Source organism: Argentina silus, assembly GCF_951799395.1.
Source record: "Argentina silus genome assembly, chromosome: 6".
In the NCBI taxonomy this organism is placed as follows: Eukaryota; Metazoa; Chordata; class Actinopteri; order Argentiniformes; family Argentinidae; genus Argentina; species Argentina silus.
Genome location: NC_139660.1, coordinates 21,721,399 through 21,737,289, shown reverse-complemented (window position 1 = coordinate 21,737,289; position 15,891 = coordinate 21,721,399). Strand labels below are relative to the sequence as shown.

At 41.5% G+C, this 15,891-nt stretch overlaps 1 protein-coding gene across 1 annotated transcript; it reads right to left on the bottom strand.

The window, feature by feature from the left end:
- Positions 1-2,676: 2,676 nt before the first annotated feature.
- On the bottom strand, positions 2,677-5,392 carry six3a (SIX homeobox 3a; the record flags this gene model as incomplete). Its single annotated transcript, XM_083672537.1, has 2 exons — positions 2,677-2,869; positions 4,701-5,392. 2 exons carry the CDS (start codon positions 5,390-5,392, stop codon positions 2,677-2,679), a joined length of 885 nt encoding a protein of 294 aa, XP_083528663.1.
- Between the last annotated feature and the right edge of the window lie 10,499 nt (positions 5,393-15,891).

Here is a 15,891-nt window from a genome sequence, read left to right as displayed (position 1 = left end):
AACGCTCTATGTCTTCTTTAGATTTTCATTTTGCCGGATAGTAGATATGATGTGCGCACGCCACATGGTCGGCGAAAACTTATTCTGTGACAATTGTGCCAGAAACAAAACCGGTGGCGATTGCCGAATCCGAATTTGAAATATAGGCAACACGCGCAACTCCAACTTTGATATGAGGCGGATCTCCTGTTGACTTCAATTAATGTTCTACACCTGCACTCGAATTACAGGCTAACTCAAATTAATAGATCCTTATCCACTGATTCCTATCAAATGAAGTCACACACACACACACACACACACACACACACACACACATACACACACACTATTATACTGCACACTCTATAGACTGCAATGCAGGAGTTGTTAGTACTTTGGTGTATTTGATGTCATAATTTGTGAAAATTGTGTCAGGGTTGCATATTGTCATCGTCTGCAGTCCCATTCTATTTCAAGATCATTTTATACACATTTTAGATGGTGAGGACATTGGAGATTGATTGACGTTGAGGCTGTATAAGCAATGAAAATAGCTTCGATTAATAGGTTGCAGGGTACACTTTACATAAAGACTGAATCACTATGTATCAACATGCTGAACAATGTTATGTAGGGTAATTACAGCGTTATTACACAGGTAGTAACTTAATGGAAAGTGCTACAAGGCTGCCTATTATGTTTTGTTTTAGTGTAGGCCATTCATTTTGTTTCAGGTGTCATTCATGAAACAAATTGATTTATACAGATACCAGTTGTGGTAAGCTTTTCTGTTGAGCTGGAGAGAGACGATTAAGAAATGTGTCCCTTTTTTATAATCAAATCGCTGATTGAGAAATCCCGAGGGTCAATGACATAAATCAATGACAAATTTACCTTGAATTCTCATTCAATTCACCCACTAGCTCGCTTTCCGCTACGCATGTTGAATGTTGATGATGTTGCTTTGCTTTTTATGCTGGTACTTATTCTATTCCCACTTCCCAACTCGTGTAACCCTCATGAGCCAAGAGGTATGCTCTGGCCTACTTTCTTCTCCTCCTTTCAAAAGAGAAACGTCTTTTACTGTTACAACGTAGGCCTTGGCTGCAACTCCACCATAACAACTCAGCTACAGCACGCTTAGATTATTAGAAGACGGGAACTAGCCTGCTGACTATTGTATGTCGAAGAACAGCAGGGAAACTACCGTCATATATTTTTCAGTGCCGTTGCAAATACAGGCTACAAGTTATTATGATAGGCGGTGGGATTTGGATGTCAGGCCCCGAGGAAAGCTTTTTAGTGGGAATGCTCTTCGCTGAGGGAAGAAAAGCTCTTTCACTGGCCCACAATGGGCGCCTGAGCCACGGGGAGGAGTCCGGCGTGATTAGTCTATTTAATGGCGCGTTTACTTAATTTCTGTATTCACTGGCAACCGTAAACAAAAGGGGAAACGGGACTCACATTTTTGGAGCTGCATGCACGTTGACGTTTGCCATAACATATGCATACATTACATTTATAGGAGCAAAACGATTTTGAGTTCAATCATCTTGCATATGGCTTAGGACACGTTGACTAAAGCCGATGTGGAGTGTCGTAAAAGGGGCCAACCGAGCATATGCTGCGGAATTATTAGCCTGTGCTTACATGAACATGAGCGTTAGCATCCCCCGACATTGTTGCACGTAAACGCTTGAATGGTGGACAATGAGTACTCACTGAAAAGAGAGACTTAATGCAGGATATATAAGAAAATGGAATACTGTATTTGATTTAGAAATGTATACATTAACATAAACACACAGGAAAGAAACATTGAATAGGTAATAAGCGCTTTGGGCAACCCTCGGGGAAAATACATTGACTTGAATACGTCGTTGAAGAATAATCCAATCTTTATATTAAAACTGCTTTTGCATAAGTGTGACTGATAACACGTGTAGTATCTAGTGTCCTTTACACCATGTTAAGTATGAAAACAAACAAACGAACAAAACGCCTAGAGCACTTAGTTTTACGTTTTGACAAATATTTTATGTAGGAACACCAAGTCAAGAAAAGTGAAGAAGGGATAGAAAAGAGGATGGAGAGACGGGAGAGCAATATTATGTACAAGCATATTTCTACACATATATTACAGACCGGGAGAATGATCGCATTATTTGAGATATACATAATTCAATATAAAATCTTGAAATAAAAATAAAAATCTGACACAGTCATAACAATTCGGTTCCACATTTGACCAGTACCCCACACAGGCGTTGACAGGAGTGTAGTAAAAAGGTGCTTACGACTTAAATGATTGTCTGGTGAACATAACGTAAAAGAGGGTTGCATCTGGGCTGAGCGGCAGCATCACTTGGACTAAAACAGAGATGGAAGGGCGATAAACACCCAATTCTGATAATTCCCTCTTCTTGATGATCCTTGTAGAAATATTGAATTCAGGGTGTTTCACCCCAGTTACAAAAAAAACATCATGCAAGTAGTGGTGAGGGATGGGGGGATGGAGGAGGAGGAGGGGGGGGGGGCAGGGGAAGGCGTGGGTCCATTGAAAGCGCTTAAAAAAGACGTGCTTTTATCTTTTTTTTTCTTTATATTTATATCAATTGGTCCTTTTTTTCATCCCCGATAATTCATAGTTTTTTCAGGTCCGTATTCCCTGTAAATATTTCTCTTTTTTTCACATCATACGTCGCACTCGGAGTCACTGGATGTTACTGAAAGAATGGACGTTCCGGTGTCAACTCGCTCTGTCATACTCGAAACGCTTGTCGTGGGACTCGCCGCGGTCGATGGCGACTCGGCCGAGCTGTGCGGAGTGCAGCCGGACTCTGAAAGGGACCGCATACCGTTCTGTCCTATGCCATGGTGCTGGAGCCTGGAGAAGAAAGGAAACAGGAAAATAACATAGCAATTAGACCCAGAGTGTCCCTCCGCAAAATAGAGTCCATGCAGCCTTTCATTCAATCACTCCCAGCCGAGCATTTAACAGATGCAGACTAGCTTTTCTTTCACATCACGAGGATAGGAAAGCAGCAAACTATTAGAATGCTAAATGTTGTATAAGATTTGACATGACAGTATATCAAAGGAATAAATACAACACAAAACACGTTACAAAAATGTTAGTTGAACACGGTGTATTTTATTACTAGGCTATTTTTCATTTTCATAATATAGCCTAGGCCTAAATCCACTTGCACAGAGTGATATGAGGAACTACTATACCATTTTCAGATTAGATGTTGGATTTAGATTTAGTGCTGTGTATGAATGAGTGACGTCAAATTTCACAATACTCCAATCATCCCGGGGTCTTTATCTCTAACCTATCCGTCCAGCACTGATTTTAGCACCGGAGACAATTATGTATATGTGGAAATGTGAAGGCTGCATACATTTTACCGATTTATCTCTATCTCTTCATATGTTTTACCAATATATCTCTATCTATTCATATGTTTTACCAATTTAGCTCTATCTATTCATATGTTTTACCAATTTAGCTCTATCTATTCATATGTTTTACCAATTTAGCTTTATCTATTGATATGTTTTGCGTCAGTTCAGGTTGTATACGAAATTGTAATCAATCAGCCAATGCATTTCAAAATAAATGCTACACGCATTGTTCATCAAAATATACCTGCAAATGGGCCTGTGTAATTTAGAAATATTTACAGTAATTTATTTTGTCAGATAATATCATGAATGTTTTACACCAAGCAATTGCAATGCTCTAGATTCTTAAATGTAATGTGTAAGAGGCTGCATCTCAATGTATTGCAATTGGTGAAGAAACCATGAACACGTGAGAAATGGTATGTTATAAATACAAAACTAATATTAGGCCTAATTTGCAAAAAAAACACTGCAGTTGATTATGTTATTAAATGCAAAAGTATCATTCCTCGTATGAAGCGTACACCTTCATAAGAGGCACAGACGTGAATGTATAGGCTACAGCAGTATTCCTATAAAACAAATAGTTTATAAATATATTATGACCTCTTCTATTGTCTTAGTTTTCTTTTATTTCAATTTTCTCTTCATGTGATGGACTACAAGCAGTAGTGTAGTGAGATTGTTTTTCTGATAAGAAAAAAACCAACAAACTTTCACTTGTTGGTAAAAAGATAGCACTCACTATGGGATTGAACACGATAAACGAGCTAAAACATGCGTCATACTATAACATCATAAATCTGGATTCCAACCTCAAGAGCGAATATGACTGATAATGATCTACTGTGGGAACATAGCACCAATGCAGATGTCCAATGTTGCTTGTTTTCATTTATTGTATTTCCTGGTGGGATTAGGAGTTGTTTTGTAACGCATACCGTGATGTTTTCCTGTTCGTATCAGACATACCTTTACGCATACGCGTTTGAATTTGACGCGAGTCGTTTTACGCAGAATAATGTTTTTATGATTATTTGGAGCGAAACAAGAAAACCTCAATTTTACGGCCGTTTTATGATTGCACTTGAGATCAAAAACTAAAATGTCGCCGTATACTCCCTCCCCCAACCATAGACCTATAACTTGCCTATCCGTAACACCTCCACAAGCTTGTTTATGGCAGCCCATACTGTCAAGTTTATGAGAATATATACAAAGTTATAATTGCTTTTAGATTGTATAATTCATCATTCGTTTATCAGTGTAGCCTTCAATAGGCTTGGACAATAAAACAGCGCACTGACCTGTTTTTCGCCGCCGCAGCTCTGTCTCTTTGCCTCCTGTTTTTAAACCAATTTCCGACCTGTGTAGGAGTGAGTCCTGTGGCTTGAGCCAGTTCCCTTTTCTTGCTGGGGTTCGGATACGGGTCCTGGAGGTACCACTCCCTTAGCAGGCTCCGTGTCCGCTCCTTGAAACAGTGCGTCTTCTGCTCGCCGTCCCAGATGGTCCTGGGCAGGGGAAACTTCTTTCGTACACGGTACTTATCAACCGGTCCTAGGGGGCGACCGCGGAGCTTCTCGGCCTCCTGGTAGTGCGCCTCCAGCCACATGGCTTGCAGTTTGCCGTGGGAGTCCTTGGTAAACTTGTGGTTCTCCAAGATGTGGTAGAGGTCTCTGAAATTCCCCGTGTGGAACGCGACCACGGCGCGAGCTCGCAGGATGGACTCGTGCTTGTTTATCTGCTCGCATGCTCCCGGTGCCACCGGCAGGGACCATAGGAACCGTCCCAGCCGTTCTATATCTCCGGTCTCCTCCAGCGTCTCGCAGACGCTCGCCACTTGCTCCGGAGAGAAGTTGAGGGTCGGTAGCTGAAACATGGACAAGTCTTCTGGAGACCTGGCGGTGGGAGTGCTGCTCGCCAAGAGCAAGGGGCGATCAGGGAAGTTCGGCAGGAAGAAATGGGAGGGATAAAGCTCTAAAGGGGATCTGAAAACCATGGAAATGACCTGAGCGAGAAAGCAAAATTATCAAGAAAAAGAAACGACGAGTAAAGATTGAATGATTCAATAGCTATCGCCTAATGACACCAGGCTCATAATATCTCCCCTAAATCCACCGTGAGTGTAGCATTGAAACATTTTGTTTCGCTTTTCTATTGGTCTTCTTGGTGTCGTTGTGAGGTTGTCATGGCAGCCCTGCCAATCACTGTCAAGCGTGCCAATCATTAGCCAGTACGTAGACCGGGGCTTTCACCACTTGTGCCGCACGCACGGGGGGTTATCAGAGACTCCAATCTCAACACCACCCTCCCACCACACGGCCTCTCCTGAAGCAGAAGCCAAGGCTCGCCTATTTGTTGAATGGAATGACCAATTAGTGGGTGGAATATTATTGCTATCTTAACGAGGCTCGTTAAAGCTAAAGAAGATATGTAGACTAGAGATGCTTGGGGAAAGGGGGGGGGGGGGACTTATAGGGGTGACAAATGGGCAAGCTTGGAGCCAGAGAATACACGTTTGAATAAATGACTTCTAACAAAAGTCAATTCACACATTATTTTTTCGCATATAGTTTCGCATTATTCGCCTCATGTGAACACACTTCAGTTTTTGGAGAGGGACTAAAGCTAACGTCCTTAATGGCCTGTCTAGAGCTTTTGTAGGTCTTCTTATGCCGTATGTTGCGCATCAAATATCTAAAAACGTTTCTAACGAAGGAAAACTAAAAAAAATCTGTATTTGTAATCGACTACAACCTATCTGTCTGGCGTTTATATCCGGAGATGAATCGGGAAATGCGATATGTCAATATTTTCGTGACACGGTCTGGGCTTATAGCTTGGATGGACCAGCCCGGGTGCCTCCACCGCAGCTGGTGTGGGTGTAGAGCCGCCGCTCACCCCCTTCAGTCCGGATCGGCTTCGGCTGGTGTGACGCTGGAGCTGCGGACCCTGGCGCAACCCTGGCCCTCTGCCCAGCGCCGGTTGTTTCCAAACACAGACAGTTTTTTTTATGTCAAATGAATATCGATACGCTCGGTCGTGATAATTAAACGCTCATCAACAGCAGTATTTATATTAAATCGGTTTACCAATGTTATTATTGTACTTTGGTGCAGTCTGCTTGCGATAGGTCAGTGTAGTTTGGGGGGGTAATATGCAATGTAACTTAATATCATTGTTGTGAGAACGAGTAGCCTATCGTCTGCCAAATGGTATAGAAACAATAGGTCTATTAATTTTGATCAAACAATCAGGCATGATCAATGTCCGCATGTATCATGAGACCGGGCTTATATCAGTAGCCACAGCGGTGTGGGTTTCATGTTGATTACAAACGCGACTGTAGTGCTTCATATTTAGACAGGGCTTAGTTGGTGTTTAAATAGTGTGAGTTCACTCTGTTGCGAACAGTGCTCACATTGTAAGGGCATGTATAAGGCGTAGCATCTAGACTTCGGCTAATCCGGCCTCAATAAAGCTGACATAATTATCCTAAGCCGCCTTTCTACAAAATCATTCAGGAATTCAAAACTTTTCCTTCTCTTTCTCAGATTTATGCATTCCCCGGCGTCTTCCTGCGACCAGCTCCATGGCGGAACAGGGAGTAAGTAGCAGACACATTTGCGTTTTTCATTTTCAGCTTATCATAATTCACTTCCTCTTACAATTAGTGAGAGTTTTTGTTCCCAGCTGCAATTACAAAGATTTACATACATTCGTAGCTTTTTTTTTGTTTTCTCGTGTGTGTGTGTGTGTGTGTGTGTGTGTGTGTGTGTGTGTGTGTGTGTGTGTGTGTGTGTGTTCGGGGTGGGGTGATGATCCTGTTGGAAGCGTTGGGGCAGGTTGTGTCTCTGGGATCAAACCTGTTTGCTCCGCTGTCATACGAGACTCTAGAGAAGTAATTCTAAGTGGCACTTGAATTGGTCCCGTTGGAAAGCTTCTTGGACTGGAAATAACCTGCGGTATTTCCATGCTGGCAATGGTCGTGTTAAAACTAACCTCCCCCTCTCTCTCGGCCAATATTAAGAGGGGGCTTAACTGAAAGTAGGCCTACTCCGAATATTCACAGCTGCCTGAGTCCCCGCCGTACCTGATCAGTATGCATGGGCGTCTGGTATTACCTGGAATTATGTTTTTAAGGAGCTGTAGCCTAAATTGGAAGAAGCCCTCGCAGGCAATTCGGAAATCACTTAGCCCAGACAGAGGTGAAATGTAAAACCTGAATGGGATTGCAAAGCCATTGGTAAATCACATTCTTTTACATAGCTTTTGTTTACGTTAAGCATGTCATTAACACCCCCAAACAAGTTTATTCACCTGGGCTAATTGTCTGTTTATCCCCGGGCTCATAATGCTCCACTCTTAACGCTAGTCAGCGGGAGACGCGTTCCTCAATGCCGACCAACCATTAGCTCCATCATTGTTTATTTACCGGCGAGCCCCCCCCTCCGACTCACAATACAGCCAGGAGTTGCAGAGCTAACGCTGAACTGACAGCAGAGGTATTAATTAAGCGTGGCTATGCACGATTAGTCAGTGATTTATTTTAACTACGCCCATTGACTCTGAACCTCAACATGTCCATGTCAAATATATTTGTTTAAATAAATATATATATATATATATATATATATATATATATATATATATATATATATATATATATATATATATATATATATATATATATATATATATATATATATATATATATATATATATATATATATATATATATATATATATGTGTGTGTGTATGTTCGGAGGGGGGGGGGTAAACAAAGGTGTTACGTCATATTGTGAGAGGGACAACTGGTGGAAAGACAGAAGTGCACACAGTGAAAAGGTAAGAAAGCACTTGTTTTATTTTTGCTCACTGTTTGACCTCGGATTCTCAAACGGTGACCGGAGAGAGCCTGCTGCCCTCCCTCCACGGCCACCATGCGTGCGTAATGTGGGTATTTCCAGGATAATGACTGAACACACCGCGAAGGGCGGCAGGAGCAACGGGTGCGTTCACTCGACTTTTGATTAAGTAGGTGTCTAATGCATGTGGACTATACATTTTTGCATGAAACTATTTCGACAGTGTGGTTGATAGGTAGAGATTGAGATTATTTGATGACAGGGTCCTCCTCGTCACATGCTGACAGTGGGCAGCGACAGTATTTTTTTTTGTTGCAAAGTTGACTGAACTCGTAGGCTAGTTGAACGCATCTTAACTTAGAGTGACACAATTCTTCTTCTTCTTCTGCTTCTTCTTCTTTCTTTTTAATCAGGTTTTAAACGGGGGATAGGCACCGCTGGACCCTACATGTGGGAGACGTGGGGACTATCCTGTAAGCGCTTTTTTCTGTGTTGAAGAAATCCGTCAAGTGCAGAGGTGGAGGTCCATACCGGATCCTGTAAGTTCGTTATTCACAGACCGAGCTCCGTTTCCGTGCTTCTGACTCCCGAACCTGGTTGAATAAAACGTTTTTAAAACGACTTTTAAAAAAAAAAATGTACTTCTTTAAGAATAGACAGGATAGGGTATGCTGGAGGCGCACGGCTCGGATAATTGCTCACAGACAGCTTATCAAACATCGATAAATAATTTAAAAAAAAAACGTTGACATTGCAATAATTTTTTTTTTGTTTAAGCTATATCGTCTTATACTATTTTAGTGGCAAAAAATAGGCTGTGAAAAAAAATCGGATCATAAAAGCTCGAGCCCGTCTCCTTCCCGCCCCGCACAGCACTACCAGCGTGTAGATGTGTGGTATTGTCGGGACGGGGCGCAAATACCCTCTCTCTGTTTGCTTAACACCGGCTTGCAGCTCTCCTCTGCCTCGCTGGGCGTCCAGGCAGGGCTAACGTGCTGGACCGGAGGCATGGCTTGTTCTGATCTATCCTTCCTTCAAGGTGCTCCTTTTTTGGCTTTTTACAATGATTGTGAAATGAACGTTGTCTCAGATTTGTATTGATTACGAATTTCGATGTGCTTTTTTTTTTTCTCCATCTCGAATACTTGAAATTGCTTTGATACAATACCATCATCATTGTGTTGACTTTGTTGCAGTGTATTTGGGGTAAATGACTGTTTTTACAAGAATGACAGCGAGCAGGGAAGGAGAGAGGAGGAGGAGGAGGATTACGCGATCATTACGCAGGTGACTGCATGGGTCCGTCGGACATGAGTGTTTTGTGTTTATCAATTAGGCTTTGCAAACATTACTAGAACTTTGTATATTCAAATGTACAAAAAAAACGGATTTTAAATCATGAAAGCAGACTTAAACTTCAAGTTCAGTGACATACAAAATCCTGTCTTTCCAGAGACAGAGAAATAGTCCAACAATTTAACCCTTTCAGCAAACTCCGAATTATTCGACTGTAAAGAGTTTTTCCCAACTTCTTCTTTTCTCTTTTTTTGTGTGGTCTCATTACGCGGGCATCCTGCTAAGTCTGCGGGGTTATACGGGACCTGTCCAATCAGTGTATTTGCACGGCTTGTTAGCGACAGTTAATGAGGGCGCTGGGCGCACGGAGAGAATGGCGCCTGAATGTAAGATTTACCTTGTGTCAACTCGTTACTTCTAATGAAGCCATTGGAAGCTTCTCCAGTGAATGGAGTCGGGCGGCTGGAACTGCAGGCCCTCTTTCTTCCGGTTCCTCTAAGGAGGCCTTTTGCCGGACTGAACTCCATGATGCATGTATCGGATGGTGGGGGTGCTCTCTGAGTCATTTTCATTCAACAAGAGAGAAAAGGGAAGTGTGTGTGTGTGTGTGTGTGTGTGTGTGTGTGTGTGTGTGTGTGTGTGTGTGTGTGTGCGTGTGTGTGTGTGTGTGAGTGAGAGAGCGAGCGAAAGTGCGTGCGTGCGTGCGTGCGTGCTTGCGTGCGTGCGTGTGTGTGAGTGTGTGAGTGAAAGAAATCGCCCCGTGTAATATCGCAAGCTGCTATCGTGTATTACTTGGTCAATCGGGTTTGACATGTCAGTTTGCCTCTCCAAAAGTTCACTTAATCACCTCCACACAAGCGGTCCCTCTGCCTGCATTTGGCCGGGCCCTGTGTGATTTGAGTCGAATCAACAACACATCACTGCCCCTCAATTCAGGTAAAACGGCGCAGTTTTCCAGATGCCCCCCGGGTGTGAGGCCCCTCGCTACTTTAACCCACAGGGACACCACTTAAAAATCAATTAGTCTTGCATTTTCTCTAGTCAATTATTTGAAACAAATTTGGGGATCTGAAGCAGACAGAGCTAACGTAAACACGTGTTTTATTAGTTGTCTATTTATGCACCTTCTATCTATTCATTTATGCAGACTTTGTAAGCCTATATCTGAGCTTTTTTCATTTGATAGCCTATGTCTACCTGGTAAAATCCTCACTTTTAGATTTCGGTTTATTCACAGGGTCATGTAAATACATACCCGTATGTTGTTAAAATGAGAACTGCAATAGGCCTCTGTAGACTATCAATGATGTTGAAGAAATAAACAGGCTTTCCATAAGTGTCTATAACTATTATACTTTATAGGCGGTGGGACCATATTTTAGGTATAAGAGAGGGAGAGCTACCTGATGTTTAATCACACGTCTGTCAGAGTCTTATAGCTTTATAATTGCATGGTAAATACTATCAATAATTCATGACTGTTATGTAGGCTACTCAGAACTGTTATGCTGATAGCTGGAAAAAAATATATTTTTAAATCAAAAGTACATATTCTACAGTAGCCTATTGCATTTCATCATAATAACAACCAATTATAGTTATTAGTAAATGTTTATATTTTGTGTCTGTCTGTAACACTTTACGTTAAATTGATCTAAACCTGTATAACTGTGCAAGGTGTGTAATAACCAAGCAAAGTCATCTAGACTATTAAGCAAATCACTTAGCAACGCTAATACAATATCGCCAGAGTAACTACCTCGTTAATATATTACACCGGTTAAAAAACAACGACTTAATGTAAATGGTGACAACAATGTATTTACTAGGCTATAGAATCCTTAACGTGGGCCATTACCGCTGTAATCTAACAGTCTCTGGCAACGTTCAGGTGACCCTTAAATGCACAATTTCATCCTTGTAGTCCTATGTAGTTGTGTTAAACGTGCTGTCGCATTGTCGCCGTGTCAAGGAGCAGCCATGTGACCGGAGTACCGCTGGAGGAGGCGATGCTCACTGTTCCAGGTGTTTGGTTAGAGCGCCCAATGCACAAATAATAGAATGGATGCATCGCTCAACGGCCCTGAGCCGAACATATGATGCTCCATCCAGCAACACTTAATAAACCCGGGGCCTTGGCGCCTCTTGGTCTCATTGGGAAACTGTGGAGATAATTCAAAACGGAAAAACAGTTTCATGTCACAATTGTTACAGCACCTGATATCTCATAAGTTCTTCTGAAATCCATATCGTCATGCAATGGTGCGCCTCCGCCCAATTGACCAAGACCATTTCAATACACTATAGGCTATTGGGTCTATATTTAATCTATACAGTAAAGACTATCTTTCCCTGCAGTAGAGGCCAATTGTAGATTCAGATATCAGATTTATGTTATGTAGTCTATATTGTATAATATGTTTATACTTTTCTTCAGTGCTATAAAAGACACGTCTCTTTTCTACGGATAATATTATTTGTTATCTCACCATCATTTATTTTCATTTATTCTGTCCATCATAAGGGGTGTAGCGCTATCTGTTGTGCAGTTGTTTCTCTGTCAGACTTGATTAGACGCCTTAAACCCGCGATGCAGATGTGAATACCGGCTCCGGTGCTGTAATTACCTCGGACAAGCAGGGAGTTGACGCTGAAACCCGTTAATCTGAGAGGGCCGTATCAGCAGCATCGTGTCGACAGCCAAGTCGTGTCCAATCTTATTTCACATGGAGGCCCACGCACGCTGGCGGAAGTCGGCCTCCATGCTACTTATACGGCCAGGAAAGGGCAAGTATACACTGACTTAATTGACTGATGGCAAACGTGAGCATTCATTCATTCTTTCATTCATTCATTCATTCATTCATTCATTCATTCATTCATTCATTCATTCATTCACTCATTCTTTAATTCATTCATGCAGTTTTATATGTATGATATCTTCTTCTATATCATACCAGATGTCAGTCTTGTTTCACATTCTTGATAGTACACAAGGTCATATCATAAGTTAATTTATGTTCACTTATTTTTCCATATGAATTAATTATGCCAATTATCTCTCCGGACCATACAGTCTTGATATGAAAGCAATATTATAAGAAGTGTTGCTCTGGATTTGTTCCCTTAACGTTTATTGAGAAACAGTAGAGGAGGCCTATGGGCCTATTTCATCACGGTACAGGCCTGTCGCTGCTTGTCGGTTGCTTCATTAACTTGACCCGGTTGAGCAGTGTACTCTTGACCCGGTTGAGCAGTGTAGTCTCTCAGGCAGTCTCTCCGTGCGTCACGCGGGTAAATGCTTTCATTAAAGCTTTCTATCGTCATCGACCGGTGTGGGTGATCCATACGGATCCATAGCACGCCAGCGTCAGCGCGCGCCCTGAAGGTTATACCGGCTACGGTGTCATCCGTTACTCTGCCATTGTCTCGCATTTGTTTTTGTCGTTGTGTAGTATGTTTTTTAAGGAACACAATGAGCAAAACTCTAAACGGTGCAGCTTCTCGGCTGTAGCCGTCTCCTCTTGACTGCAGCTTTCGACCTCACTACTCCACTCAATTGCTATTTTACCCTGGAGTTAAGTTTGCGTCAAACATGAAGCTCATAACGAGGTGGACCATATCATGTCCGTTCAACCTTATCCTCCATTTGTGCTAATCATCTGTCAAAGGGAGACATTCGTTTTGTCATGAAGAGACGCGATGGGAGTCGTAGCCTAAGCCTATATATTAAATGGAATAGAAGATTTCTAATTCTAGAAAGTGAATCTCACAACAGCGCCTATAATGGACTTGGCGGTTGGTATACTGTTGCCATAAACAACTGGTTTGGGGTCAGTTATATTATTATCAAGTCAATTCAACAGATTTATGAAGATTGATTGAATAAATAAATACGTATCCCTATATATTGCCATCTATCATTATTTCTCAACTCACAATCATTGAATTTAATCGATGATCCTGATAGGCTGAATCAACATTAAGTTGACAACAGTGTTATGGCCATCTTGTGTCCCTGTGTCCCCGTGAGGTCACTGAACTTCATTCTATAGTCTGACATGATCTATACGTCTACCCAAGTGTGAGAAGTGGATCAATATAATAATAAATATGTCAAAAACATGTCGACTATTTTACACAAGGTCGAAAAGTAAACCTTGGTTTACAAATAACTGTTGCTACAGAAGCCTATGTTTTAATTTCAACAAGTTTATTTTCAGTTTTTAAAGTGGTCTTCTATGACGACAGTTTTCCTCTGGCATCTTAGTATTATTTTATCAATATAGCACTTAGCGCCTAACACGTAGCACTCTCTGTCACCCTGTAGTCCTTTCTATATCAGCATACAGTATAACCTACTCTTTAGTGGTCAACTACTGACTTTGAAATGGCGGGAAGGGGTCATAATCAATCACTTAGCATAGCCCTGGATTTTGAAATGTAGACAGCCATTGTTGTACTCGATATTAGCTTACAGGATAATAACGAGGCAGGCAGCGTCCGCGGAACCCGTTATTCACGGGTGAGCAGCACCTGTCCAATCGGGTTTGCGTCAGCGGCTCCGTTTGGCCGGCGAGATCAATACAGGACGTCTGGAGCGAGCTGGAAACGCAGCGAGCTGCATTGCTGTGACAGGTACAAGGCCCGCACGCAGCCCCGTGTCGCCGGGGGAGACGGTGCACGGGGACCGGGGACCGGGACGCCTCCGCCCGGCCCCTCGACCAACAGGTAGCCCCGCCGTGCACCACAGAGGGCACGAGAATGACCCGGGCAGGAACGGTCATATCTGAACGGACCATAAACTAACACTGTTACTGTGTTGTTGAAATGCTCCTTGTTATGGATTTGATAACATGAGGATCATTTAAATTAAAAGTAATTTTATATTGCGTGTGTTAGCTTATGTAGCGGCATATAGTGCAGTCAAGTTGTTTGAAAGTGATTACTAGGCAACAATAATAAGAATGATGGTAATTGTTAACAATATTAGATTAGTAATAATTGATCTTGTTTATTATGATGAGGCCTACAAATACTATTGCTGTCAAAATAAAAAAATAAATAATGATAAGCCAATAATACATTCACTATTGCATAACAATAATAATAATCCTAATAATAATAATAATAATAATAATAATAACAATAATAGTAATAATAGTAATGGTAATAATAATACAACATTTGTATTATTTGTTTTTAATTATAAACCGTTTAGTAAATGATCAGTTTAAGCAGATATTGTTATCTGGAAGCGTATCTCCCTTTTCAACATCATATTTTTGTATCAATTGGATCATTCAGATAAACTTCATTCTAATTTCACAAGTGCGTATTTATCTGTAGACAATATATAAACAGCAGACACACATCCCATGGAATGTCTTCTTGTTTATCAATGCATGCGAAGTTTTGCCGTTTTCTAATGTCCTTTTTTTAACGACGGATTACCGTCAGGAAGCGAACTAACAAAAGACGAACCCCTCCAAAGTCTGGTATTTGGAGCTGCTCATGAAAGCCGGAAAGTTTTGTTCTGTAGGATTCTCTGGGCAATTTAGTTAGCCCACCTATTAGACTTACAAGGACGTCTGTAACCACAGACACACGAGCTGTAAATCCGTTTGAATTGAAGTGAGGAAAAAGTAAAAGACAGTGGCACAAATAAGAAATTATCATCGAGGAAACGTATTAGAAGAAAATATAATTTCATTTTCCAAATCCACAGAGGTAATCAGGGAGCTATCACGCGAAATCCTTGTTGGTTTTGGGTTACATTGCAATTAACGACCAATTAGCAATTAGGTTTGTTATTGTTGGTCTACTTTTCAGTGTTGAACCCGTTGCGAGTATCAGCTAATATACATGTTCTACAGGATCAATCATTTATTGTTTGCTCTCTAAAAACGTGTTTTTCTTTATCTTTTCAGTGGTGACTTTTACGCACTTCTATAGACTATCCTAACTGTGCGGTTGATCATTTAATATTATACGATTTACAGAAACAAAAATGTAAATCATTGTTCTATTTCCAATTGGGGTCAAAGGCAGTCCACTTCAATACATCTTTCTGATCAGCCCTGAAAACGCATATCATTTACCTCTGCTCGAATGGAGCTGGTTTTCTTAGTGACCCTTGAGATATTAGGCTGTTGAATAACTTTATAATGATCTTTAATCTTTTCACGCTCACTCACAGTGTGCCACTAGGGTTGTTTATTCGCACCAAGTTGTTTTCTATTATGTTGTCTTAAACGGCTGGTGAACAGCCTCTGTAGGGTAAATGCTTCCAACACAGGCAGACTGTATCAGGCCGGTACCACTCACCGTGTC